The sequence below is a fragment of the Panthera uncia genome, chromosome A2, assembly GCF_023721935.1.
Source record: "Panthera uncia isolate 11264 chromosome A2, Puncia_PCG_1.0, whole genome shotgun sequence".
NCBI lineage: Eukaryota > Metazoa > Chordata > Mammalia > Carnivora > Felidae > Panthera > Panthera uncia.
The window spans coordinates 2,604,694-2,632,522 of NC_064816.1; the positions used below are offsets into that span (position 1 = coordinate 2,604,694).

The window sequence follows — 27,829 nt, forward strand, 5'->3', positions numbered from 1 at the left end:
CCAAACCTTGTCCTTCCGCCCCGTGGGTGGATAGTGGCTGGAGGGTGCGGGCCTACTGGGCGCCCACCTGACAAACACGCATTCATTTCTTCGACCTTCGAAACAGCCCTAGGAAGCAGGTGCTTAGTGTTTTCCCCACTTCTCGGGCGAGGAAACTGACAAGGCTCGGTGACTTGCCCAAGGCCACCCAGCAGGGAAACGGTTGACCCTTCCTGGCCTCGGAATCCCGGCAGGAGAGCCTGGGGCCGAGAGGCGGAATTGGCGCTCAGATCTGTCCGGTGGGAAGTGGACCGTCTCTCGGCAAGTGTAAGGGCTTGGCGGTCTCGGGTTCAAGGACTGTAGTGAGAAGGGGGGCGGGGGTTTCCCCCGAGGACCTGCCCGCCTGTCCCAGTCCCCGCGCTGACGCCAGGGGCTCAAGGTTCAGCGGTGTGAGCAGGGCGGGAGCCCGGCGTCCCCGGGCCTCTGGGTGAGCAGGGGTTAAGGCCAGCTGCTCCCACGTGAGGGCACCTTGCGACAGAGGCACATACCCAACCAGCGGCCGGGCTCTCACTCCCGTTGTGCACCTCGTCCTGCTGGTTCCACCTGGCGCGGGACAGACGTGCTGCCTCCACGCGGGAGGACAGAGCTGGGGAAACAGGTGGGGAGGACAGAGCTCAGCCCTCAGGTCCCCTCCCTACCTCCATGCCAGGCGGGCACCCAGGCCCCGGCCCCTGCCACCTGCCCCAAGGCCACCGGGCCTCCTGGACGGGTAAGTCCCCCACCCTGCTCCGCGCGGACTGACTCCCTGACCACAGGGTCCTGGGACCTCCATCACCTCCCCCTGACGCCCAGAAAGCAGGAAACTGACACTCATGTGTGGGCGTTTGACATAGTTTCTAAGGGATTATCTGGCTGGCGGTTACTGTCCCTGGCAACCTGCCCGGACGCCAGAGCCAGCGACTTAAAAGGGTCATTGTTGGCCCAGGTGGTGCCAGGGAGGCAGAGGAGGCCCAGGCTGGTCTCTGATCCCCCAAAGTGAGGAAGGGAGGCCCGGGCAGGGAGGGGGCCGGCAAGGCAGCCCGGCTCCCAGTCGGTGTGTGGGCCTCCTGGAGCTTCTGAAGAGACTCCCAAGTTTCCAGACAGTGGCGCCCCCTTCCCCCCCGCGCCAGGACCTGCCGGAGCCTGGGAAGGTGTCCCACGGTGGCCTTACCACGGCGATGGGGGCCCCGGGCCCCTGTCTGGATTCCTTCCCTGGGCAAAACTTGCCAGCGGAGAGATGTAGGAAGGGGCAGGGGCGGCGGCCAGAGCCTCCCGTGGGCGAGGAGCCAGTTGGCCCCCAGGGCCAAGGAAGCCCGGAACCTGCAGAGGACAGGGTCGGGCGGCAACAGTTTTTTCTGGGTCGTTTGCTCCCCAAAGGGCAGCACAAAGAGGGCTTCCTGGCCAGCCAAGTGTCCGATTGCACCTCAAGTCTCTTTGTCTGGGACAGAGAGGGCCCCCTGGGGCCAGGGAGGCACAGGCCTATGAGTCTCGGGGCGTATAGCTGGTCTGGAATTTGGGGACACTCGTGCCGAGTAGAGAGATTTCAAGTCTGGGGTCTGTGGGGTTGGAAGGAGATATATCTGGGCTGTCAGATCCCACCCGCCTGGGGTTTGGGGAGAAAACCTGTGGGCTCAGATAGACCCAGCCTCCAGCCCCTTCGCTTATCTAAACCTCAGTCTTCCACTCCGTAGAATGGGTGCAGGTCGAGTCAGCACGACCCAGGGCTGCTGAGTGCAGCAAATGATAATGTGGGTAATAGATTCTCAGTCATCGGGGGTTGGGGTAAACCGTCCCACCCCAAGTCAGAACTCAGAATTCCAGGCCAGTCGCAATGTCCCATCCACCTTCGCGTGAGACAGGAGTTGAAGTCGGGCTCAGAGAGGGGTAGCCACTTGCCCGGGGCTGCACAGGAAAGTAGGGCAGGAAGGAGAGGAGGGACGACTGGGGGCTGCCCCTGCCCCCCCCCCCCAACCAACACTCCAGGCTAAGCATCTTGTAAACGTCCTGCCTCCTTGGCTCAGTGCTTCCGTGTGGCCCTGGGTTGTGGGGAAAGTCCGCGGAGGCAAATTCGGGTTTCTGTTTGGCCTTCAGCCAGAGGAGCAGTATGTGCTCAGGGAGGAGCCTGACACCCTTTGGAACGGGCTGAGGTTCGTGGGAGATGGCCCTGGGAGGAGGGGCTGCCCAGGGAGTGCACCTGCATTTATCAGGCACCTACTGTATGCTGGGTGCCCTCCCGGGCCTTGGGGATTCAGCAGGGGACCAGACCAACAATAATCCCTTGTCTTGTGGGCTTGTGTTTTGGTAGCAGAAGACAAACAAGAAACAAGAGATATAATAAGGAAGTAAATCGTATCCGGGGTTGAAGAGTGGTCAGTCTCACAGAGGGAAAGAATGCAAAAGAGCCCCAGGGTCAGGAATAAAACGGGCAGAGGGGTATTTTACAACCTTGCGTAGAAAGATTAGAGGCAGCCTTCTTGAGAAGGTGACGTTTGAGCTGTCTTGAAGGAAGTGAGTTTGGCGAATGAGCATTCCAGACCGAGGGCACAGCCCGTGCAAAGGTCCTGGGGCAGGACCAGGCCTGGAGTTGGAGGAACAACCAGGAGGCCCTTGTGGCTAGAGCAGAGTGGGAGAGGGGGAGAGAGAGAGAGAGAGGAGGGGAGGGGAGGGACGGGAACAGGGCAGGCTGTGCGGGGTGCTGGGGATTAGGGGAGGGTTTAGGCTTTTACCCCAGGGAGGTGGGAGCCCTGGAGGGCTGTAGGCAGAGGAGGGCAGGACCTGACTCGGGGCTCGAAGGCGCCCCCCGGCGGCCGCTGCGGGGAGGACAGACTGTGGGCTCGAGGGCAGAACCAGGGGGGACCAGGGAGGCCACAGCTGGAGGCCCTGCTAGAATGTGGCTTTAAACCGAACAAGCAAAACATTTCATTCTGGAATCATGTACAGCTGACATGGCAGCAAAGTCGTAGCCACAAGGAATGTCCCAGGGCTTGGCAACACGGGGGTCCTGGGGCACCTTCCTGAGAGCACCGTGGTGGGGCAGGGGAAGGAAGGTGAGGAGGGGCACGTAGACTCTTCCAGAAGCTTGCAGTGGATGGAAGGGAGCTGGAGGGGCCTCACGGAAGGGATCCCCACCCCCACCCCCACCCCCACCCCCAGATGGGAGGAAGCCGGAGCTCTGGAAGGAAGCCGGGGAAGAGCAGAGCCCAGCTGGGGGTAGGACCCAGACCCCTGACACCTTTCTCACAGCGTCCGTGGTCAGCCCGGCCTCTGCACCTGTACCCCAGGCCAGCTGTCCTCGGCCACCGCTCCTTCAAGGCCCCCCACGACCCCCACGTGGCCAACCCTCATGTGCCCAGTGGCTGCGCCTGCCACACCCGGAATGTTCCTTCTGGAGTACACAGCACTGCTCTCTCTGCCTTCAGAATCTCAGGTGACTCCCCGGGAGCGGTTTGTTCACCTAGTAGGCGCTGACTGCATACCGGGCGCTGTTCTAGGTGCTTGGGATGATGCTACAGCGGTAGAGCTCGCAGAGGCCGGCAGGGAGTAGGCGCCTTCCAGACAGAGCCCCACGGGGAGGCGTGCAGCCAATAAGCGGGAACTGTGGCTCGAGAACATTTGGTAGCTCCTCGGGGCTTGCGGACTTAATGGACGTCCGATCCGTGCCGGGCTTTGGCGTGTGCGCGAACACTGTCCGCGCTTCCTTTTGCCTTTGAACCACTTTACAGCCCCGTAAATTATGGGAAACTGGCAGCATTGCGAATGATTCTGATCCCCAGAAATGCAAGTGAGTTTTGCCCAGTGGAGACTTTACTGCCCTGTGGACCCGTGGCTGTCGATCAGCTTACCGTCCATTTCTGAATTCATTTCGGCATTCTTTTTCCTTTTTCTTTTTTTGTAGTGTTTTCTCTTTTTTTAAGGTTATTTATGTTGTGCGTGTGTGTGAGAGTGAGAGAGAGAGAGAGAGAACGAGCAGGGGAAGGGCCGAGAGAGAGGGAGAGGGAATCCCAAGCAGGCTCTGTTCTCAGCACGGAGCCGGATAAGCCCGAGTCCTCACTGAGGCCCCCAAGGCCCTGCAGGACGTGCCCCGGCCCCCCCCCCCCGCCTTCCCCTCCTCCCTCTCTCCCCCTCGCTCACTCCGCTCCAGCCACACGGGCCTCCCGGCTCCTCCAACATGCCCAGGTCCTGCCGCAGGGCCTTTGCACAGGCTGTGCCCTCACCTAGATCTCCCCATGGCTCCTCCCTCATCTCCTTTAGGTCTAATTGTTCCTCTGCTCGGACGCCTCTCACCTCTGGCCTCTCACCTCCATCACGCCTCCTAAACGTAGTCCTTAGTTTGAGTGCCCTTCCTCCGGGAAGCCCTCCCTGAGCCCCCAGCCCCTGTCGTGTCTCCCTGCTGACGCTCTCAGAAGTCTGGGTTGTACTTTTTACTCACGTTGGGTGACGACTCGGTCATTGTCTTGCTCTCCCGGGTCTGTCCCGTCAGTCCTGCGTGTACACAGCGGGGGCTCCGTAAATGCAGATGAACGAACCAGAGCCAGCCGGGCCGCAGAGCTGCTCCGGGGCATCCTTGGGTTGGAGCGACACCTGTTCGACCACAGATACGGCCTCAGCCTCTTACAGCCCAGCAAAGCAGCCTCCACCAGGGAGGGCCCAAGCCCCCTGTGTGACCCCCCCCCCCCCCAGGCTCCCACCCTGAGGGGCCTCAGCCCAGCCCAGGCCGTCTCTCTGCCTCAGTTTCCCGCTAGGCCCTCAGAAAGGCGGAGCAGGGTCGTCCCAGAAGGACTTCGGCGACCCCACCGTCCACAGCGCCCTCCCTTCCCTTCCCTCCCTCCTTCGCGCTGTGCCCACACTGCCCCCTCCTGGTTGAATCTGGCATTGAAATTTCAGATGGGAAGTCGGTTCTTGCGGGCTCCCGCTCGCCTGCTTGGCCCCGAACAGTTTCGCGGCGCCTTAACGACCGGATGAAAAAAACAATGGACGTGTGAATGAAATGGATTGATGACAAGCAGATTTTTATTTCCTCAAAGGGACCTGGCGGTCAGGAGCGGCTGGACTAGTGGGCTTAAGGCCGGCTCCTCTGGCCTGCGAAACTGCACCGCGCTGGCCACGCCCTTTTTCCCAGCCCTGCGTTTGCCCCGCCCGGTTGGTGGAGCGTTTGACACTTGATCTCGGGGTCGTGGGTTCAGGCCCCACCTTGGGCGTGGCGCGTACTTAAAAAAAAATAATAAAACCCTGCCTTTGAGCAAAAGGGCATCGGGTGGGCACTAGGGAGCCATTGAGGGCACCCTGGTGCGCGTGTCAGCGGGGAGCTCGGTTAGGTTTCTCCTATGATTCATGAACACAAACACACAGCGATTAAAACAAAAAAAGGGTTTGATCTTGTCCTACCTACAATCGTTTGGGGCGCTGCCTCCTGGTGGCCAAACGTCGCACCGGGAGAATGTGCTTTGTCCTCCAGCCCTGAGGTTTCCAGCCGGTGCTCAGAGAGGCTTTCTGCAAAAGGTTACTGCCTTAGGGACCTTAGGAGATGCTCGAGGGCCCACTTCTGGCCTGGGCTCTCCAGATTAGTGTTTTGGGGGCAGAACAAGAAGTCAGCTTTGGGGGCCTCAGAGATTTTGGTTGTATCTTCTGCCTTGTTCATTTGGCAAACTCTTACTCACCCTTCAAAACCCCAGCGGCAATGCTCCCTCTTCCAGAAAGCATCTCCTGATCCCCCAGTTTCCTCTTTGCCTTCCTGTGCCCTTCCCATAGCCTGGGATTCCTCTCTGCCGGAGCTGACTGGATGAGGCTGGGGAGGGTGTCCGTGCCCGGATTTGCCCTTTCGACCTTGGCGTGAGTGGGGCACGGGAACAGAGGGGACTCAGGGTACATATTTATAATAATATAACATTTATATCATAAATATAATACGTAAATAAGATATTTATTTGGGGGGGCACCTGGGTGGCTCAGTCAGTTAAGCGTCCGACTTCGGCCTAGGTCATGATCTAGTGGGTTGTGAGTTTGAGCCCCACGTCGGGCTCTGTGCCGACAGCCCGGAGCCTGGAGCCTGCTTCCGATTCTGTGTCTCCCTCTCTCTCTGCCCCTCCCCCACTCATGCTCTGTCTCTGTCTCTCTCAAAAATAAATAACATTTGGGGCGCCTGGGTGGCTCAGTTGGTTAAGCGTCCGACTTTGGCTCAGGTCATGATCTCACGGTCCATGGGTTCGAGCCCCACGTCGGGCTCTGTGCTGACAGCTCAGAGCCTGGAGCCTGTTTCAGATTCTATGTCTCCCTCTTTCTCTGACCCTCCCCTATTCATGCTCTCTCTCTCTGTGTCTCAAAAATAAATAAATGTTAAAAAAAAATTAAAAAAAAAAAAAACATTAAATAACTTTTTAAAAAGATATTTATTTTTTTAGTTTTAAAAAATATTTATTTGTTTTTGAGAGAGAGAGAGCACAAGCAGGGGAGGGGCAGAGAGAGAGGGGGGAGGAGAGAGAGAGAATCCCAAGCAGGCTTTGCACGGCAGGTGTAGAGTCCAAAACAGGTCTTGAACTCACAAACCGTGAGATCGCGACCCGAGCCAAGGAGGGACGCTCAACCGACTGGGCCACCCAGGCGCTCCTATAAATAAAATGTTTAAATATATATTTAAAGCAGCAAGGAACGTGTGGGTGTCTGCCCTGGTCCTGTCACCCCAAGATCTCACCTTCCGGACCCGGCCTTTGCTCCCCAGAGCCCGCCCTCCTCCGCGGGGAGCCCCGCCCCGGGTGGGGTGTGAAGACAGAGCTCTCTCTGCTGGCTTTGGGGCCAGGCCCTGGGGCGGCAGCCGTGGACGTTCAGAAAGCCCAAGTCTCTGACCCCTCTGGGCCTCAGTTTCCCCTCTATGAAATGTGGCGGGGGGGGGGGACTTCCTGGAGATGGGGTGCCCTGAGGAAGGCTAGCCCTGCGCCCTGGAGGTCTCTGGCACTCAACCTGCTTTTGGTGCAACCGATGTCCCAGCGGAACCTCGAAACGTGCCGGGGGCGCCGATTGCCCCGTCCCAGGCGCCGGTTCCGAGCGCGGCCGGACTTCCTGCCGGGTCTTCATTGCAGCCCCGCCCGGCCGGCGTCCTGCCCCGACGGCGGGCTCGTGCCCGGCTGGGTGGAAAACCCGGTCTGGCATTCCTACCCCGGAGCCCGGAGCCCGTGTTGCGGGGGCGGAGGCGGCCCCGGCGCGGTCCCGAAGGCGTGGCGGGGCGGGGGCGGGGCCGGCAGGGGACGGGGCGGGGGACGAGGGGCAGGTGCGACCCAGAGCGGCTGGAGGAGGCGAGGGCCGGGCGCTCTCTCCGCCGCAGCCGTCCTTAGCCTCCTCCCTCACCCCGAGGTGGGGACCGATTGACCGTTTCCAGGCTCCCCCCTCCCCCGCCCCGGGACAGGGGCGCTGGAGAGGCCAGGGGTGGACCATGGCGGTGAGATTCCAGGCGAGTAGCGCGCAGAGGACGGGAGGGGGAGGGGATCTAGCTGGGGTCCGCGACCTGGATCCAGTCTGCGACCTGGGGCCTGGACCCCAGACCACCCCAGGTTACAGGTGGGGACACTGAGGCCCAGAGGAAGGTGGTGGCTAGGCCGAGGCTGCTCAGAGAGGGGCGTTCGCCCTCTGGTCTCCAAAAGCTGTCGGGGGGGGGGGGGGTCTTTCCGTGCTCCAAGGTCTGCCTCTCTGGGGTCAAATCCTGACTTTTCTGTGTAACTTCGGGCCGGTGAATCAAGGCCTCTCCATACCTCGCCCCTCAAATGGGCCATCTTCCTCGGGAAGGAGGTGCAGGGAGGATTCAAAGAGGAAACCGTGTTTTTAGCGCCTGGCACGTCTTGGGTGCCCTGTAAAGATGTTTACGCGGGGTGTTCGGGCCGAGTTAGTCTTGAGCAACAGTGGGACGGCAGCAATGACTTCATTTGTGGGCTGGGGTGGCTTCGGTGAATGCGGCGAGGCCGGAACCAACATTCATTGGGCGCCTACTGTATACAGAGCCGTTAACTTGCATTACCGGGCAGAGGCAGGGGTCTTGAGCCCCTTTTACCCACGAGCAAACCTGCTGGGGGGAGGGGATCCCCTTGTCTCTATTTGGGGGGAAACCTCACCCTCCGGGGACCGAGCTCGGGCTGACCCCTTTCATAACCGCCGCACCGGGCGGCAGATCGCGCCTGGAGGGGTAAAGTGAGGCCTTAGGGGAACGTGGCTCGCCCCAGACCACACTTCCGGGCAGTTCTGGTTCCCGCCAACTTCCGTCCTGGCTGCGGGTGGGGGGGGGGGAGGCTTCCAGAATCCCCTCCCCACCTCCCATATTTGTGGCCCCCCTACCCCCTCTCCCCGCGCCCCGGTTCCCGGAGGCGGAGATGGGGAGGGGGCGGGGAGCCAAGTGCCCGGGGTTGTGTGACAGGGTACCACCTGACCCGCCCGTTTGGGTGACTCCTCCTCTCCTCCTCCCTGGGGGAGGGGGTGGGGATAAAGGCCCAGGCCCCGCCCCCTCAGGGCTCACCTGGGTGGGTGAAGGGCTGACCGAGGGGTCTAGGAATTCTGGACACACCCGGTTGAGTTCCTGGCTGAATAGGCCTTTTATCTCACCATTCACCCCCATTCCTCGAACTCCGTCTATCTTCTGGTTCTGTGGGGACTATACTGGGGTCCCAGGGTCCCCAACCTTGCCCAGCCGCAGGCCCCAGACTAGAGGGGTGTATGGGAGGCAATGGACTGGGACACCCCCGATTCCAATGATTAGGGATGTAAGGCGTGTGAATGGGGCCGCTGAGGACTCACTTCTTGGAGGAAGAAACAGCGTCCCGGGGGCTCTGAAGGATGAGTAGGGGTTCACCAGGGCCCAGGAGATGCCAAGGGCCATCACCAGGGTGCCCGAGAGACGGCCCCAGCCCGCCTTTACGGCCCAAGAGGAAAGATCAGGAACTTGCAAGCTGATGATTAAACTGGCTAACTTTTTTAAGAAATGTTTATTTTTGAGAGAGAGGGAGAGCGAGTGGGGGAGGGGCAAAGAGGGAGGGGAACCGGGGTCCCCAGGTGGGCTTTGCGCTGGCAGCACAGAGCCCGACGCGGGGCTCGAACTCACAGACTGTGAGATCATGACCTGAGCGGAGGTCAGACGCTTCACCGAGCCGCCCAGGTGCCCCTAAACAGGGTAATTTAAGATGGTTTGGGGTGCCGTGATCCAAGCCTAAGAAAGAAAACGGGGAAGCATGACAGGGAGCCCTGGAAGTTTGGCTCGCCCAGGAAGGCTGCCTGAGGAGGCAGGAGACCCAAGTGGCGAGGGCTAGCTGCCTGCGGGTTCTTGGGGGGTGTCTCTGGGCCCAGGGGACTGCCAGGGCGAAGACGTGCAGGAGAACGGAGCTGAGGGCCACTGGGGGGCGGGTTAGGCTTGGCCCCGTGGGTTTTAGACAAAGTCTCTAATATCTAAGGAGGTGAACCTGCACGGGGCGGGAGGGGGGCGGGTGGCAGGGCAAGCCGGGGCCACCTGCACCTGTTCCCCCAGGGGCCCTGGTTCCCTGGGGCTGTGTCTTAAAATAAGGCTGGGAAATCGAAGTTCCGGAGGGCATTTAATGATACAAAGTGTAAACTCAAAGCGAGTACAAAGATTCTGCTCTGAAACATAAGTCCGGAAGAAGAAAACAAGGGACAGGGCGGAGGGGTGCTGTGGTTAGGGGCAAGGGTGCGAGACCGGCCGCCTGTGTCCACCTGTTCACCGGGTGACCTCAGGCAAGTTGCTGCGCCTCTCTGGGCCTTCCTTTGCTCTCCCTTAAGGTGGGAATAATAGCGGTGACACATTAAGGTCGCTCAGGGTTAAACGATGAGCGTCTCGTCGGCAGCCAGCGGAGCGCGGTGTCTCTTACTAACGTGCCAAGGAGGAAAGTCGAGGCTCTTTCTGCTTTTCCCGCCTGGCTCCTTGCCCCGCGCCGCCGCCGCCTCGGCCCTGAAGGCCAGGGCGCCGGGGGTGGGGGTAGCCCATTTGGCAGGCGGCGAAACTGAGGCAGCCGGCAGAGGGGTTTGAGTCGGGGTTGGGAGCGCTGCCCTCAGCTCCCGGGTAACCGCGGGGCCGGGAGTGCCCGGGAGGCCCCGCCCTCGGCGGTGTTTGTCTCTCGCCCCCTCCCCCCACCCCCTGGGAGCCAGGAATGCCGCTCTCCCGGGATCCGTTAAGAAAAGGCACTGGGGCAGCCAGCGAGGGGTTCTTAGGAGGAGGAATCACCACCTGCTGTGCCCCCGGGGGGAGGGGGGGCGGGTCTACCAGGCGGCGGGGGGGGGGGGGGGGCAGGCCCGGAGAGGAAAGGGACAGGGAGGGGGCGGGGGAGGGCGGGCTTCACGCCCCGCCTTCTCTGGCCGGGTGTCCTGGAGGGTGGCCTTGTACTCCCAGAAGCCAAGTCCCCATCTGTATCACGGGCGTGCAAATAACCTAATCCACGTTCCCAGCCACAGCCTCTATCGGGGCTGTTGTCCTGGCAAGTGACTTCGCCTCTCTGTGCCCCAGTTGCCTCATCTGTGACATGGGGATGATGGGATCTCCCTTCAGTGAGTGGATTAAATGAGATAGTACCTGTAAAGTACCCCCCGCACAAGGAAAGCACCCCCTTCCTTCCTTCCTTCCTTCCTTCCTTCCTTCCTTCCTCTCCCCTCTTTCCCTCCTTTCTTCCTCCAGTAAATTGCTCCTGAATCCCTGCTATGAACCGGGACTCCACTGTGAACGAGACAAACAAAAATCTCAGCCCTCCAGATCGGGTGTTCTAGAGAGGGGAGACGGACAGACCAAAAAAGCCAAGAGAACGTCAAGGGGTCACAAGTTCTCCGAATTAGGAACACGTATTGGGGAAGGGTGGATAGGGCGGTCTGCCGTGGAGCCGGAAGAGCTTACTGTTCCGCACTGGGTGCAACCACCCCCGCAAGGTAGCATAGGAGCTGAGAGGAGAAGGAGGTGAGGGAAGGAGTCAGGTGGAGATCTGGGGGAAAAGAGTTTCAGGCAGAAGGAACAGCACGTGCAAAGGCCCCAGGGGTCGGAGGAACAGTGAGGAGGCCCCAGGTGGCTGGAGCAGAGTGGGCTCCCTCTGCCTGGCAGGCCTGGCTTGATTCCCCCCCCCAAACATGGATTCCCCCCTCCCCCCCCACCCGATCCCCCCTCCCCCAGGCATGGATCCCCCCAGGCACTTGCATTTTCTCTCCTCTCACCAGTTTGCTTCACTCAAACGAGGGTCTCAGCTTTGGCACATTTGGGCCTGGATCATTCCCTGTGGGGGGGCTTCCCCGCTCTGTGGGGGGCTGGGCAGCATTGTGATGACCGCCAGCGTCACACGTACTCTGGGGGGCAGCGTGGTCCCTAACTGAGAACCCCTGACCTAAATCCACCTTGCAGATACAAAAGCTGAGGTCTCCAGAGAGGTAGCAACCTGCCCACAGGCCTGGGACCCGGGGAGTGTCACAGCCGGGCTCCCCACCCAGGGCGGGGGACCCCTGCATGCTCCAGTGGGCCTGCGGTGGCCTCAAGCCCACCTCCCGTTCCTCTGCTGTCAGGTGTTGGACATGGAGGAGATGACCATCTGGGAACAGCACACGGCCACGCTCTGCAAGGTGAGGCCTCCCTCTCCCCGCGTGGGTGCCTACAGGGGTGCCACCTTGACCCCGGGCTGCTCCACGGGAGGACGCAAAAACTCATGCTAGGTCTCCTCCCCTCTCAGGACCCCCGGAGAGGCTTTGGCATTGCAATCTCTGGTGGCCGAGACCGGCCCAGTGGATCCGTGGTCGTGTCGGATGTGGTGCCGGGGGGGCCAGCTGAGGGCCAACTGCAGTGAGTATCAAGGCAGCAGGGGTGCGGGCAGGGGCGGGGCCTGCCGAGAGCAGGGAGGTGTGTGGGCCAAAGCCAGGAGCGGGGAAAGTGCCTGGTGCCTTTCAGCTCTGTCAACACAGGGCTCGGAGCTGCCAGCAGCACAGGGTTGGCGTTGGGAGACTCACCCTCCCCAAGCCACTTCCTGGTCCTTCGCTGTAGGTCTCCGGGGTCATAATGGCCTTCCTGGGATGAAAGGTCCTGGAAGCCTTTTGTGGCCGCAGGGAAGGAGACGCTGTGTTCTGAGCCCTTGGGAGCGGCAGGCTCCTGGGCGTTCTGTTGGGAAAACGGTTCTGGGACCTGAGTGGCTGACGGGTGATATGGTTCAGTCCAGAATCGAGACACAGCTTCAGAGAGAGAGAGAGAGAGAGAGACGTTATGAAACACAGGGAAGGGGCGCCTGGGTGGCTCAGTCAATTAAGCGTCCGACTTTGGCTCGGGTCATGATCTCGCCGTTTGTGAGTTCAAGCCCCGCGTCTGGCTCTGGGCTGACAGCTCAGAGCCTGGAGCCTGTTTCAGATTCTGTGTCTCTCCATCTCTCGGCCCCTCCCCTGCTCATGCTCTGTGTCTCTCAATAATAAATAAATGTTAAAAAAAAAAGAAACACAGGGAAAGAGGGGGAGAAAAGCAGAAACGGGGGCGTGACAAGGATTGAGGGGTACGGAGACACTTATAATCACAGCTTGCATTCTGTGGTTGCATTCAATTTTTTGTTTTATAACGTTTATTTGTTTTTGAGGCAAAGAGAGAGCGCAAGCAGGAGATGGCCAGAAAGAGGGAGACAGAGCATCCAAAGCAGGCTCCGTGCAGTAAGTTTGAGCCCAACGAGGGCCTCAAAGTCACGGACCCGTGAGATCATGACCTGAGCCGAGATCAAGAGCCAGACGCTTAACTGGCTAAGCCACCCAGGGGCCCCGGTTGCATTCTATTATTATAGTTGGATTTGTTGTTGGCCCCATTTTACAGATGAGGAAACTGAGGGATAAATGCCAGAAGGATAAATGTCTTTGTGAGCCTGGGGACACCAGCGAATTAGAACCAGGCCTTGTCGACTGGGAGGTGCCTGCCCCAAAGTCGGGCACTGGGGGACATGGCAGGGGCTGCAGGGAAGGCCTGAGGAGAGGGCTCTTATGTGAGGACTCGTCCCTGAGACCCAGCCTCCCTCTTCTCTCAGGACAGGGGACCACATCGTCATGGTGAATGGGGTCTCCATGGAGAGCGTCACCTCCACCTTTGCCATTCAGATACTCAAAACCTGCACCAAGTTGGCCAACATTGTGAGTGGGGGCCAGGTGGGCGGGGCAGCCCCCCCACCCCCCGTGGGCACCTCTGCCCTCCCGCCGCCCCCACTTTGAGCCCCACCTGCAGCCCGCGGGTGTTATGAGTGGAAGCTTCTACAAGCAGGTGGAATCCGGTCCCCGTTTCACAGCTTGGACGTTCAGGCCCAGAGAGGGCCCCCCCCCCACCTTCCACAGGGGTCGGGGCGGAGCCTCGAGCCGGCCCCTCCCCTCTCTCCCCTCACAGACCGTGAAGCGTCCCCGGAAAATCCAGCTGCCTGCCAAGGCCAGCCCCTCTGGGGGACATCAGGTCTCGGATGGGGAGGCTGACCACGGCCAGGGCTACGACGGGGACACATCCAGCGGGTCTGGCCGCTCCTGGGGCGAGCGCTCCCGCCGGCAGAGGACGGGCCGCCGGAGCCGGGCCGGCAGCCACGGGCGCAGGAGCCCAGGCGGCAGGTCTGAGGCCAACGGGCTGGCCCTGGTGTCCGGCTTTAAGCGGCTGCCGCGGCAGGACGTGCAGATGAGGCCCGTGAAGTCCGTGTTGGTGCGGAGGAGGGACAGCGAAGGTGAGGTCGGCGGGTCGGTGGCAGTGGGGCTCCCGGTTCCCGCCAAGGGGCGCCGTGGCCGCGCTGACCCCCTGTCCCGTGTGTCCAGAGGCGTCCCCGTCCTGGTCCCTGGGACCTGGGACATGTGGCCTCGTGCGGCAGAGGGGGGCAGGCCCAGGCCCCTGAGGTGGGGGTGACCCTGGGTGTCCCGGGGGGCCCGGCGGCCTTGCGAGGTCCTCACGAGAGGGGGGCAGAGAGAGATGGGCAGACCCCGACCCGAGCTGCTGGCCGTGAGGATGAGGAGGGGCCGCGGGCCCAGGATGCGGGGCTTCCGGAAGCGGGAAAAGGGGGGAGCCAGGCCCTGGGGGAACCGGCCCTGCCCACGCCTGGGTGTTGGGACTTCTGAGCCCAGAACCATGAGATTGCAAACTGGTGTTGCTTTCCGGCCCGGGAAACTCACACACTGTGGCATCCAGAGAAGTGTCACGACACTAGAATTCCCTCCATAAGGCCAATGTGTGGCCTCTGACCCCATCTCAGTTCAGTAGCAGCACCCTGGCCTTAGAATTCTAAACATGATGTGACAAATGGCACTGGGACATCGGCCCCCTGCCTTGTAATTTAAAAAAAATTTTTTTTTAATGTGTATTTTTGAGAGAGAGAAGGAGAATGACAGAGCGTGAGTGGGGGAGGGGCGGAGAGAGGGAGACAGACTCTGAAACAGGCTCCAGGCTCCGAGCTGTCAGCACAGAGCCCGACGCGGGGCTCGAACCCACAAACCGCGAGATCGTGACCTGAGCCGAAGTCGGGCGCTTAACCCGGAGCCTCCCCGCCCCGGGCGCCCCCGCAGCCTTGTAACTGGGATAACAAGAGTCACATCCTGAAAACTCTCACCGGGATGTCATTGAGGGTGTCGGGGAGCTGGGACCTGGGCTCCGTGCCTTCCCACGCCCCTGCCGTGGACCTTCTACAACCCAGACCCCAGGCCCTGCCTCAGTGTCCCTCCTCCCCCCCCCCCACAGAGTTCGGGGTCACCCTGGGCAGTCAGATCTTCATCAAGCACATCACTGAGTCGGGCCTGGCGGCCAGGAACCGCGGGCTGCGGGAAGGCGACCTCATCCTCCAGGTGAGCCCAGGCTTCCTGTCGGGGGCTGGACAGGGACACCGAGTGGCGGGCGGGGGGCGGGGGGGGGGGGGGCTGGCAGGGTGACCCAGCCGCACGGCAGGTCGGCAGAGCCAGAACCATTTGTACTCAGTTGCCTCCTTCCCAAGGGTTAGAGAGGGCCCCCCGCCCCCACCTGCCAAATGTCAGTTTCTAGTATCCTCAGAATCCCGCGACGGGCCAGTCGCCAGGTTTACAGGACCAGCTCTGCCTGAAAGCTGGTTTCTTTCTAGACTCCTCTCCTGAAAATCTGTTTCTAGTGACTCCTGGTGTAGGATTTCCAACCCCTTTCCAGGCGATTGCTTCTCGAAGGTCCTCAGAGTTTTCTGTTTGTAGCGATCCCGAGGAATTGTCTGTTTCTAGGGGTTTGGGGCAGACGCTAGAAACGGGTAGCTCGGGGGGGGGGGGGGGGGTGAGAAACTCACCATCCCCAGAGTCAATGCAAACACACTCCCCGCGGAAAATGTTAGAAAGGGATTCCTGGAGTGCGTGGAGAGGGGCATTCAGTCCTCCCCCCAATTGTATGTTCCTAACCCACCTCTAAATGTCAGTTTCTAGTATCTCATGTAGATTGTCTGCTTTTAGTATCTTTGGGTATGTACATATCTGCTCCCTGGTTAGACAGGTTTCTTTGTTTCTTTTTTTTCCTTTCTTTTTCTTTCTTTTTTTTTTTAATTTTTTTTTTTTCAACGTTTTTTATTTATTTTTGGGACAGAGAGAGACAGAGCATGAACGGGGGAGGGGCAGAGAGAGAGGGAGACACAGAATCCGAAACAGGCTCCGGGCTCTGAGCTGTCAGCCCAGAGCCCGACGCGGGGCTCGAACTCACGCTCTATGGACTGACTAGGGCCCCCCTAGTTAGACTTGTCCCTAATGTTTGTTTCTAGCGTCTCCTGAGAAATTCCCCTTCTAGGGAGGTGGGGAGTCAGGCTGCTTTTAATTTTCCCCCAAAGCTCCCCCTGCCCCTCAGAAAATTGGCTGCTTCTGGAATTCTTTTTTTTTTTTTTGAGAGAGGGAGAGAGAGAGCGCTCGTGCATGTGTGCATGCAAAGAGGGGAGGGGCAGAGAGAGAGAGAGAGGGAGAGAGAGAATCCCAAGCAGACTCCGTGCCGTCAGCAGAGAGCCTGATGGCGGAGCTCAGTCCCATGACCCTGGGATCATGACAGGAGCTAAAATCAAGAGTTGGACGCCTAACGGACTGAGGCACCCAGGCGCCCGAATTCTGGAATTTTTGTGGGAGCCACTTCTGGGCATGGTCTCCTCACAGCAGGGATCCCGTACCATCGTTTTCTCTTGAGAACGTCTGTTTTTAGCAATTGTGTGTTTCTAGTGCCCCCACCAAGCTGTCTGTTTCTAGTATCCCCTATCTAGTGTTAACTCCCTTCCTGTCTTCCTTCCCGGGCCTTTCAGATCAATGGCGTGTCCAGCGAGAATCTGTCTCTGAGCGACACACGGCGACTGATCGAGAAGTCAGAAGGGAAGCTGACTCTGCTGGTGCTCAGGGACAGAGGGCAGTTCCTGGTGAAAATCCCATCGGCCGTCAGTGACAGCGACAGCTCTCTCCTGGACGGTGAGGGGCCAGAGGGCAGGCCCTGTGCGTTCAGCGGAGGGCAGGGGAGGCCGAGGAGGCCAGGCGGGGCCCGGCGGGGCACGTGAGCCTGGCCCTGTGAGGCTCAGAGAGGGACAGACACTTGTCCAAGGCCACACAGGAAGTCAGGGCTTACTGGCTGAGCCAGACTCTGGCCTGGGCCCCTTGGCTTAGAGGGGCCTTGACGTCCCCCTCTGCGGTGCGGGCTGCAGGCCTGATGGGACGTCCTCTCCGCTGCAGACATCTCAGACCTCGGCTCAGAAACGTCCCAGGCGCCACCGTCCCACGTCCCACCGCCACCCCAGCATGTACGGCGGAGCTCTGATGCCAGCTGGACCGACTCCCCCGAGTACGTACCCCTGTCGGCCAGAAGGGCTGAGTGGGAATGGAACGTGGGCCTATCGTTTCCGACTGGAGGGTGCGGTCCCGGTGGCCTGCCTGGAAGAGGCTTCCCCCGTCCACACATAGTCCTCCTGGCCCCCAGTACGTGGCTCTGGGTTCTCGGGACCGGGAGAGCCTGGTAGGGATCAACTTAAAGCAGAAGGAGCAGAATTTTCCAAGACCCCCCCCGCCCCCCAGTTTCGACTTCCATCCAATTTCGAACCCATTTTCGACTTCAGTCCTCCTTTAGGGATTTTCTCTTGGGGGCAAGATAGCCACGGGTGTGTGCAGGGACTGGAGGGTGCTTGCTCGTTATGATGATGTTTACAGACGGGAACAAGTGGCAGTGACCTTGCATTCGTGTCCTGCGGTGGCTATAAACACAGTGCCCAGACTTGGTGGCTTAGGACAGGAGAAATTTATGGTCTCGCGGATCCGGAGTCCCAGATGAGGGTGTGGGCAGGGCCGCGCTCCCCCTGGAGGCTCGGGGCGGGGAGGCTGGGAGGCGGGGAGGCAGGGGGCGGGAGGTCTCTCCTACCTTCTGGTAGCTTCCAGAAAGTCCTGGGCTCGTAAGTGGCCACCTCCTCTTGATGTCTTCACGTCACCTTGTCTGTCTCTGGGTCCAAACGTCGCCACTGTATAAGGACCCCAGTCATATGGGATCAGGGCCTCCCCTCCTCCTGCCAGTAGGTCCTCCTCTCCACCAATCGCATCCACCGCGACCGTGTTTCCAAGTACCGTCACATTCTGCGATGCTGGGGGTTAGGATTTCGGTGCAGGAATTTTGAGGGGACACGACTCCATGCCTAAAAACAGAAGTGCCCAGGGGCGCCTGGGTGGCCTAGTCGGTTGGGCGTCCGACTTCGGCTCGGGTCATGATCTCACGGTCCGTGGGTTCGAGCCCCGCGTCGGGCTCTGTGCGGACAGCTCGGAGCCTGGAGCCTGCTTCGGATTCTGTGTCTCCCTCTCTCTCTGCCCCTCCCCCGTTCATGCTCTGTCTCTCTCTGACTCAAAAATAAATAAAAACATTAAAAAAATGAAAAAAACAAAACATAAGTGCCCAGCCCATGGGGATTAGGTCATGGGTATATTATCACTAAGGCCTTCGGCGCCTGTGAAGCAGGGGGGGGGGGGGGGGGGAGCACAACACTCAGACCATATCACCTTCTATAGCTTTTCACTAATTAGAATAATAAACGTGACCATCGGCCACAGGTTTGCCTCATTTTGAGCCATGCCTACTTGTGGCCCTGACTTAGCCGTCCCCGGGGCTCAGAGGAGGGAACCCGAGTTCAGAGAGAGAGCAGCGGCCCCACCGTCTCCCAGCCAGAAGGGCAGAATTTGAATCTGGGTGCAAATAAAAGGGAATTGCTCAAGTCGACTCTCGGCATCTGCCCCTACTTCACCCCAAATCCGTTCCCCCTCCAGGGAGAGCCCCCCGCTTTGGCGGGACAATTCAGTGGATTCCAGAACCATCTCGGAAACAGGTGAGCGGACGGTGGCAGGGACGTGACTCTGAGCATCCTTCTGATTTTTCTGATCCCAACCAGTGAGGTGGTGCCAGGCAGGGCGGGAGAGGGGGGCAGGGGCCTAAGAGGTCAGGGGCAGCTCCCTGGGAGGGACGGAGGGCTGGGTGACTGCGCCGTGGGGCAGGGACACCCTAAGGCTGAGGTGTGGCGTCTAGACCAGTCAGCGTGCTTGGAAAACACACTGCTGTTCCCTTTCAGACTCCCCCAGGCAAAGCAGCTATGACATCTACAGGGTGCCCAGCGGCCAGAGCAGGGAGGACCGTGGGTACGTCCCCCCGGGGAAAAAAGCCCCCCCAGCCGGACACTGGCGCATCCGGGGGCTGTGTCCCCGTGTTGGTGGGGCCGCCATGCGAGGCTGTGGGGAAACTGAGGCCCGGAGGGGGTGGGGGCTCTCCCAGGGAGGCCCCGCGCGCCCCCTCTCCACCCATTCCGGCCTGACCCCGCCTCTGCCTCCCAGGTACAGCCCCGACTGGAGGGTGGTCCGCTTCCCCAAGGGCTCCACCATCGGCCTGCGCCTGGCCGGCGGCAATGACGTGGGCATCTTCGTGTCCGGGGTGCAGGAGGGCAGCGCGGCCGACGGGCAGGGCATCCAGGAGGGAGATGAGATTCTGCAGGTGACTTGGGGCAGCCGGCAGTGGGTGTGGCGGCCTGCTGGGTGGCCCCGGAGTCTGTCCTGGCCTGTGTGTCCTCCCCCAGGACGCGCAGCACCCCCAGGGACATGTGAACATTTAAAAAAAAAAATTTTTTTTTTTTTTTTACATTTATTTATTTTTGAGAGACAGAGCTTGAGTGGGGGAGGGGCAGAGAGAGAGAGGGAGACACAGAATCCGAAGCGGGCTCCGGGCTCCGAGCTGATGGCACAGAGCCCGCCCTGGGGCTCGAACTCACAAACCGTGCGATCGTGCCCTGAGCCGAAGTCGGTCGCTTAACCGACCGAGCCACCCAGGCGCCCCTGGACATCTGAACATTTTAACGTCTCCCTGCCTGTGTCATGACCTCGTTGGCTGGGTCACGACCCGTCCCTGCTGTCCTCCCGGGAGTGGGTCCCGTGCCCAGCAGAGCTGGCATCGCCTGTCTGGGGGGGGGGGGGGTGGCCGCGGCCCATGCCACGCCCCCTTCCCCGCAGGTGAATGACGTCCCCTTCCGGAACCTGACCCGCGAGGAGGCCGTGCAGTTCCTGCTGGGGCTGCCGCCGGGCGAGGACGTGGAGCTGGTGACGCAGCGGAAGCAGGACAGTGAGTGCGCGCGCGCGGCCGGGCGGGCGGGGACCGGGCGGGGGGCCTGGGCGCTCACCGAGCCTCCCCGGTCCACAGTCTTCCGGAAAATGGTGCAGTCCCGCGTGGGCGACTCCTTCTACATCCGCACGCACTTCGAGCTGGAGGCCAGCCCCCCGTCGGGCCTGGGCTTCACCCGCGGAGACGTCTTCCACGTGCTGGACACGCTGTACCCCGGCCCCGGGCAGAGCCGCGCCCGCGGGGGCCACTGGCTGGCGGCGCGCATGGGGCGCGACCTCCGCGAGCAGGAGCGGGGCATCATCCCCAACCGGAGCAGGTGCGTCGCCCCTCGGCCTCGGCTTCCCCGCCGCAGACGGGCGCGGCCTCCGGGCTCCCGGGCCGGGTTTCCGCCGCCCTCCGTGCCCAGCCCCCTGCCTCGTCCCCAGGGCGGAGCAGCTGGCCAGTCTGGAGGCCGCCCAGCGCGCCGTGGGCGCCGGGCCGGGCGCGTCTTCGGGCTCCAACGCGCGGGCCGAGTTCTGGCGGCTGCGGGGTCTCCGTCGAGGGGCCAAGAAGACCACCCATCGGAGCCGCGAGGACCTGTCCGATCTGACCAGGCAGGGTCACTACCCGCCGTATGAACGCGTGGTGCTTCGAGAAGGTGGGTCCGAGGGGCGGGGGGCCGAGGGGAGGGGGGGCTCCTAAGGCTTTCGGAAGCCCTGGACCAAGTCTTCCTCCGCGTCCAGGCTTCGGAAGCCCCCATCCTTAACCTCTCCCCCCCACCCAAAATACCCATTTTGGGTTATTTTAGGGTGCCGAAGGGAACAGGAAAGGGCTCCTTTCCTGTTCCAGTAGAGATCCGCAAGCCGCAGGGGCAATCTCGAAAAGAAGTGCTTACCCGTAACTTAAACAACTTACCTTGTTACCATACCCAAAGTATCATTTTATTTTTATTATTATTATTTTTTTTTTAGTCTTATTTTTGAGAGAGAGAGAGAGAGAGTGTGTGAGCCGGGGAGGAGCAGAGAGAGAGGGAGACACAGAATCCAAAGCAGTCTCCAGGCTCTGAGCTGTCAGCACAGAGCCCGACGCGGGGCTTGAACTCACAGACTGTGAGATCATGACCTGAGCTGAAGTCGGACGCTTAACCGACTCAGCCACCCAGGCGCCCCCCAAAGTATTATTTTAACAGATAACCCAATTATAAGTAGTCTGTGAGATATTTCACACCCTCGTGTGTGTGTGTGTGTGTGTGTGTGTGTGTGTGTAAGCCCTGGTGTGTATTCTGCACTCGGCACATCTGGGTTCAGACCAGCCACGTTTTAGGGGCTCCACGGCCACACGTGGCCTGCGGTGGCCGCCCGGGCGTTCAGTGGGCGCTGCCCTTTCTAGGGTGTCAGCTGGCGCTGAACAGACACCCTTTAAAATACACGCATACTGTGAGCAGGCGTGAGACCGAAGCCTGAACACGCGTGCCCACAGCAGCACGGCTCACAACGGCCCAAACGTGGAAACAACCCACACGCTCACCGACAGAGGAAGGGACACACACAGTGTGCCCACCGCGCACGCGCGCGTCTGCAGATGAACGCGTCCACCGCGCACGCGCAGGTCGCTGCCCCGCCCACTAGCAGGAGCGAGGCGCCCACCCCCGCTGCCCTGCAGACGGACCCTGAGTGTTTGACGCTCAGAAAGGGAACCAGACCCCAGAGCCCACACGGGGTGTGAGTCCACGTGTGTGAAACGTACAGAACAGGCTCATCCAGGGACAAGAAGGGGGGTCGTGGGGGCTGGAGGGGGTGACTTTTTTTTAAAGTTTATTTATTTTTTTTTTTTTTGAGAGAGAGAGAGACAGGGTGTGAGCGGGGGAGGGGCAGAGAAAGAAGGAGACACAGAATCCGACGCAGGCTCCAGGCTCTGAGCTGTCAGCATAGAGCCTGACGTGGGGCTCGAACTCACGAACCCTGAGATCATGACCTGAGCTGAAGTTGGGCGCTTAACCCACTGAGCCACTCAGGTGCCCCTCAAAAATAAACTTTAAAGAAAAAATTCAAAAAATCCTTTCCGAGGGATGGGAAGAGGGGTATCAGGAGGGGGCTGACTACTCCCTTTTCTCCTGCCATTGTGCATTCTGTGCCCGTTTCCTCATGGCTAAAATGGTATAGCCATCAGTCCAGTGGTTGGCAAACTCTTCCTGCAAAGGGTCAGACACAGTTACTACTTTAGTCTTTGTGGGGCCGTGTGGTTTCTTTCAAAACGATTCCACTCTGCACGAAGGCAGCCAGAGGCAGTACATGAGTGGACGTGACTGTGTTCCAATAAAACTTTATTTATAAAACAGGCAGGGGGCCGGATGTGGCCCCACGGGTTGTAGTTTGCTGTCTACTGACTTCAGTGCTATAACCCAACCCACGTGAGAGCTGCAGAAGCGGAAAAGAGCTTCTTTTTAAGTCATAGCCCGGGTGTAAGTAACGGAGGGTGGTCTCACGTCTTGTTTTTCTGCCTTATGATGTGGTCCAAGACCATTCCAGCCGGGGAAGAGGCAAGAAGGTGAACAGGGTCCCTACCTTTCCTGGAAGGCTACAACCCAGAACGGCGCACAATTCTGCTTGCACGCCATTGGCCGGGAGGTGGTCATGTGGCCCTCCTGCCTGCAGGGGACGCTGGGAGATGTAGTCTTTAGCCGGGCAGCCATGGGCCTGGCTGGGTCTAGCGGTCTTTGCTGCAAATGGGATCTTGATTCTTGCCGTTTCTCTGCCCCTCAGCCAGCTTCAAGCGTCCGGTGGTGATCCTGGGGCCCGTGGCAGACATTGCCATGCAGAAGTTGACTGCGGAGATGCCCGACCAGTTCGAAATCGCAGGTGAGGAAGCAGCCTTGTTGGGGGAACCATTTCACAGCCTCTTCCCCGGCGCGGGGGCCGAGGCAGCTTGATGAGGGGGCTGCTGCTGCTGCTGCTGTTTCGGGAAAGAGTTAAAACAGCCACGGCAGGCACGAGGCAGATGAGTCACCAGCGCCCCCTCCAAGGCCTGGGCCAGACGTCCTGAGCCAATCATGGCACTCTTTGTCTGGATAGAGCCTCAGAATCCTTCTTAACACGGTTTGCCCGGCAGCCATTGCCGATGAACCCAACGTGCCACCTGCCCCTTCCTTTACTGAGCTACAGACACAGCGTTGAGCAAGACAGACAACTATTCCCCGGAGAACACCAAAAATTCACGAACAACTACTGAAACAAGCTGGGGGGGGGGGGGGGCCGGGGGTCAGTAAATTAAAGCTCCAGGGCCAAATCTGGCCCATCAGCTAAGTGTTTATACAGCCTGCCAGCTAAGAACGGTATCTACATATTTCAAACGGTTGAAGAGAAGTGAAAAGAAATGTGATGTGACACATGAAAATGATATGAAATTCACATTGCACCACCTATAACCTATCAATAAAGTTTTATTGGGATACGGCCACACCTGTGGGTTGACACACGGTGGCCGCATTCCAGCGGAGAGAAGTGTTTGCAGAGCGGATGCCCTTGAATACAGCATCAGAGCAAAGCCCCGTGGGGTGGCGATCTCGGTCAGGAGCCCCCCAAAGGAGGGCGGAGGGGCTTTTCTTGCAGACACACACCGTCTCCTTGCCAAAGTGTCCCCTGGCCGGGGCTTTGGAGCGAGGCCGTTCTGTGGGCAGATGTCACCTCCGGGCAATTCCTGCTGCTCCTGGCTGGGTGACCCTGAGCTGGTGGCTTGCCCTGAGACCTCACTTCCCCGTCTCTCAAATGGGGTTGTGCTTGGCAGGAAGAATGAGTGTGGGAATGGTCTTCGTGCCCGTGCAAGGTGCGAGCATTTCAGGAGGTGAGGCCCTTTCTCGCCGCCCCGGAGGGCTCAGCAGCCTTCAGGGGGCTCTTCCCACAGCAAAAGGGGAGGCAGGGTCTGTGGGGAGGGAACTTGGCGGAAAGACGAGGCTCCGGCGTGTGGTTTGGAGGGCAAGGTCGTCCTAACATCACTAGTCGCCGGGGAGGTGCCGATCGGAACCACAGTGCGAGGCCAAGCGAGGCCCCGGGACGGGGCCAGAGTGTAAAACAGCAAAACAGAGCATAGCAAGTGTCCGTGAGGATGTGGAAATTCGGAGCCCTCGTGCTCGGCTGGGGGAGCGTGAGACCAGGCGGCCACTGTGGAAAACTACGAGCAGCTCCTCGGTTACACAGAGTCATCATCTGACCCAGCGAGCGAGTCCACGTCTGGTCTATACCGAAGAGAAGTAAGGGCCGGGTCTCAAACGGGCACTGGCACCCCCACGTTCCCAGCAGTATTAGCCACAGTGAAGGATAGACACAGTGTCCGTCCACACACTGGAGTATGATCCAGCCGTAAAAAGGAAGGACGTCCTGCCTCCTGCCACCACGTGGGCGGACCCGGAGGACACTGAGCAGTGACAGCAGCCGGGCACAGAAGGACACGTCCCGCGTGACCCCCCCCCCCCGGAGGAGTCCCGCCCACAGAGACAGAGAGTAGATGGTGGGAGCCAGGGGTGGGGCGGGAGGTGGGGAGCCAGTGTTTCATGGGGACAGAGTCTCAGTTCGGGGACATGGAAAGTGCTGGAGACATATGGCGGGGGCGGCTGCACGACATTGTGAGTGTGCCTGAGGCCGCTGAGCTGTGAGCTTAGAGATGGTGAGTTTTATGTTCTGTACATTTTATTTTACTTTTTAAATTTTTTTAATGTTTATTTTGGAGAGGGAGAGAGAGAGGGAGAGAGAGAGACAGGGTGCGAGCAGGGGAGGGGCAGAGAGGGGGAGACACAGGATCCGGAGCAGGCTCCAGGCTCCGAGCTGTCAGCACAGAGCCCGAGGCAGGGCTCAAACCCGCAAAGTGTGAGATCATGACCCGAGCTGAAGTCAGACCCTTAACGGACGGAGCCCCCGCAGGTGTCCCTATTCTGCACATAAGAATAAAATAAATTAGGTAGGGTTCTGCCCCACTCCCCCCCCCTTTTCCTTTTGGGCCCCCCCCAGGGCAGGGCGTGTCACCTCCATCAGCCCCTGGCTGTCCTGGAGGGCTTCCTGGAGGAGGCAGGGCTCTATCTGGAGTCCTACAGAACGCATGCGGGAGGGGAGAGCAGCAGACGCAGCCCGAGCCAAGTTGGGGCCAAGCGGGGCGCAGCTAGTGTCTGCAACACAAACACCACATCCGGCTCCTTGCCCTGCCCCTTGTCGGCTCCGTGACCCCGAGCCGGTGACCTCATGTCCTTGAGGCTGTTTCCCATCTGCCACATGGTCCACGGCAGTGTAGGCCACGGTCAGGAGGGAGACTGAGTGCAGCGAGTCAGGCTCGTGGCTGTCGTTAGACTTGCCCTCGGGGTGATGGGCAGCCATGGTGGGTTCTTGAGCAGGGGAGGGGCAGGTAGGCCCGAGAATTTGAGCGGCCAGGGGAACGCCCTTCCGCAGCCGCCGGTCACCTCTCCCTCCACAGACAGCGTGTCGAGGACCGACAGCCCCTCCAAGATCATCAAGCTGGATACCGTGCGCGTGATCGCCGAGAACGTAAGCAGGGCCCCGCTCTGTGCCCCCTTTCAAAGGCCCAGGCCTCCAACCTGTTCCCGCCCCGGCCAGGCTGCACGGCACAGACCCCCCTCGGCGCCCCTCTCGGAGGTGCTGCGATGCCGGGGCTTGAGAGGGACAGAGACACACAGTGGCGAGCGCTGGGCCGTCACAGCCCCTGCCCACTGCGCTCGCCTGCGCCCTGAGGTCAGGGTCCACCTAGACCCCAACCCTCCATCTCCACCTCTGATCTTCTGACCTTTCACCTGCCTCCTGACCTGTCCGCTGCTTCTCTGGGTGTTTCTCTCCCTGCCGTCTGCCCCGCCCCCCGCCTCCGCCTCCGCCTCCGCCTCCGCCTCCGCCTCCGCCTCCGCCGCGGGCTGGGCGCAGAACAAGCACGCGCTCCTGGACGTGACGCCGTCGGCGGTGGAACGCCTCAACTACGTGCAATATTACCCCATCGTGGTCTTCTGCGCCCCCGAGAGCCGCGTGGCCCTCAAGGCCCTGCGCCAGTGGCTGGCGCCCGTCTCCCGCCGCAGCACCCGCCGCCTCTACGCGCAAGCCCAGAAGCTACGCAAGCACAGCGAACACCTGTTCACCGGTAGGCGGACGGCGGGGGGGGGGGGGGGGGGGGGGGGGGGGGGGGGGGAGCCCGCGTGGGCGGTGGGTCCCGGCCGCGCACTTGCGGCCACGCTGAAGCCCCCTCCCCGCAGCCACCATCCCCCTGCATGGCACGAGTGACGCCTGGTACCGGGAGCTCAAGGCCGTCATCCGCGAGCAGCAGACCCGGCCCATCTGGACGGCCGAGGACCAGGTACCTGGGGCGGGGGGTGGGGCAACGTCCACGGCCAACGTCGGACCTGAGGTGACGGGCTGGACCTGCTTTGGCAGTGCGGTTGGAGGCCGGGGGTGGGATTGGGAGGAGGGGGAGGGGTCTTGGCTCAGCCCGGCCACGCCCACCCCGCAGCCGGACACCTCGTCGGAGGGCAACCTGGACCTGCCTCACCGAGGCCTGGCCGACAGCTCTGCGGATCTGAGCTGTGACAGCCGGGTCAACAGCGACTACGAGACAGACGGGGAGGGCTACACGGATGGCGAGGGCGGGCCCCACACGGACGTGGACGAGGGTCCGCCGGCGCCAGCTCTGGCCCGGTCCTCGGAACCCGTGCTGGCGGATGAGCCTCAGAGCCCGGGGGATCATGGGAGAGCCCCGGGTCCCCCAGGGGCCCAGGTAAGCAGGGCACGGGCGGGGGGCGGGGGCGGCCTGGCAGGGGTCTTGGGTGGGGCTGGGACACACAGGGGAGCCTGTTTGCCACCAGGATGTTAACGAACAGAAGCTTCTCTGATCAGATCAGTGTCTCAGCCCCGGACCTAGGGTATTTGAGCCACTGAACAACTTAAAACAAACATTGTAACCTCTGTATTTCCTTATCTGGGACATAATGAAATGGATGAATCTTGACGTCACAAGGTGGCTGTTTAAACTCAATGCACTTCGTCCAAGTCCCGGCCCACACTAGTTGGGTGTTTAACCACAACAAGTATTTATATAGCATTTGTTCTTACTGAGGCTGCCTCAGCCTCTGCAGTGCCCTTTATAAATTCGACAAAGGCAACCCTTCCTCCAGACTGTCTCTTGTTAAATATAAAAATGTACAAATCTGTGAGGTCTCTACTTGGAATGGTGCGTCCCTGGAGTTGTGCAGTATCCAACCTGCTCAACTGTCCACGGCAGCTTGCTTATGGGGCAGGCACTATCCTGAGCACTTTCCATACACGGATTTATTTATGAGTTCCTAACAACAGCCCTCTGAAGAATTCTACAGCTGGGAACCCACTTCCCCCTTTGCTGACAGGGTAGGGGATCGCAGCCAAGGCCTTTCTCTGTCCCACCCCATTTTCTCACTAAAAATTGGAGGAGTTGCAGACCTGTGTGGGGCAAGGAGAAAGCGTGGGTAGCACCACCGGGGCCAAGGTGGGAAGCTGGGATGGGGGTCCTCTACACCCTACTTTGTCTTACTCTGGGGGAAGTGCTGACCTCCTTTCTCCCCCTCCAAGGTGGATGGCCATTCCCCCCATGGTCAGTGGCGACAGGACAGCATGCGGTAAGAGCCCCCCCCCCCTGTAGTCCAGATTGGGGCCCCTCGGCCCTCTTCCTGGGACTCAGGCTCTGGGGGTGACAAGACCGAGAACCAGGCTATGCCTTCATGGTGCTCCCAGCCCAGTGGGCGGGTTGAAAGCAGACAGGGTCACTCAGATCCCCATGTGGTCAGGGCCAAAGAAGCAGATGCTGTCTTCCTACGAGGACTGACTGGGAAAGTCTCCTGAAGGACAGGACACTGGCTGGGGCTTTGAAGGATGTGTAGGAGTTCGTTAACGAGGCTTGACCCCTAAATGCACAGTCTCGCTCATCTCTGTCCACACCCACCGTGCCCCACAGAGTCAGCCTCAGGTAAGGGTGGCTCCTGCCTGTCCCCTGCCCACAGCCTCTATTCTATTTCCTGATCCCCAGGACATATGGGCAGGAAGCTTTGAAGAAAAAGTTCACGCGAGCTCGAGACATGGAGTCCTCTGACGAAGACGGCTACGACTGGGGCCCGGCCACCGACCTGTGACCCCCTCCCAGGTGGCCAGCTGGCCCCTATCCCCTCTTCCTCCCTAGAGCTGGGAGTCAGTTTCCCGTACAGAACCTAGAACCCTACCTCTTTCTGCCAATCTTTAATAAATAGAGTATTTTCACAGCACTGGCTTCTAGAGA

General features: G+C 60.4%; 1 protein-coding gene across 3 annotated transcripts; it reads left to right on the top strand.

Moving 5' to 3' along the window:
* The first annotated feature begins 568 nt into the window (after positions 1-568).
* TJP3 (tight junction protein 3) lies at positions 569-27,812 on the top strand. Of its 3 annotated transcripts, XM_049639611.1 has the most exons (22): positions 7,280-7,459; positions 11,381-11,406; positions 11,539-11,595; positions 11,703-11,812; positions 13,023-13,125; positions 13,373-13,694; positions 14,696-14,799; positions 16,245-16,404; positions 16,663-16,771; positions 18,232-18,290; positions 18,531-18,597; positions 18,790-18,946; positions 19,459-19,567; positions 19,646-19,883; positions 19,993-20,204; positions 22,309-22,404; positions 25,004-25,074; positions 25,462-25,672; positions 25,785-25,885; positions 26,039-26,302; positions 27,130-27,176; positions 27,584-27,812. In XM_049639611.1, the coding sequence occupies exons 3-22, from the start codon at positions 11,548-11,550 to the stop codon at positions 27,684-27,686; spliced, it is 2,691 nt and encodes an 896-aa protein (XP_049495568.1). In that variant the 5' UTR covers positions 7,280-7,459; positions 11,381-11,406; positions 11,539-11,547; the 3' UTR covers positions 27,687-27,812. The 3 variants fall into 3 exon arrangements, with proteins under 3 accessions (XP_049495569.1, XP_049495568.1, XP_049495567.1); XM_049639612.1 differs by lacking the exons at positions 7,280-7,459; positions 11,381-11,406 and adding an exon at positions 569-748; XM_049639610.1 differs by lacking the exon at positions 11,381-11,406.
* The last annotated feature ends 17 nt before the right edge of the window (positions 27,813-27,829 follow it).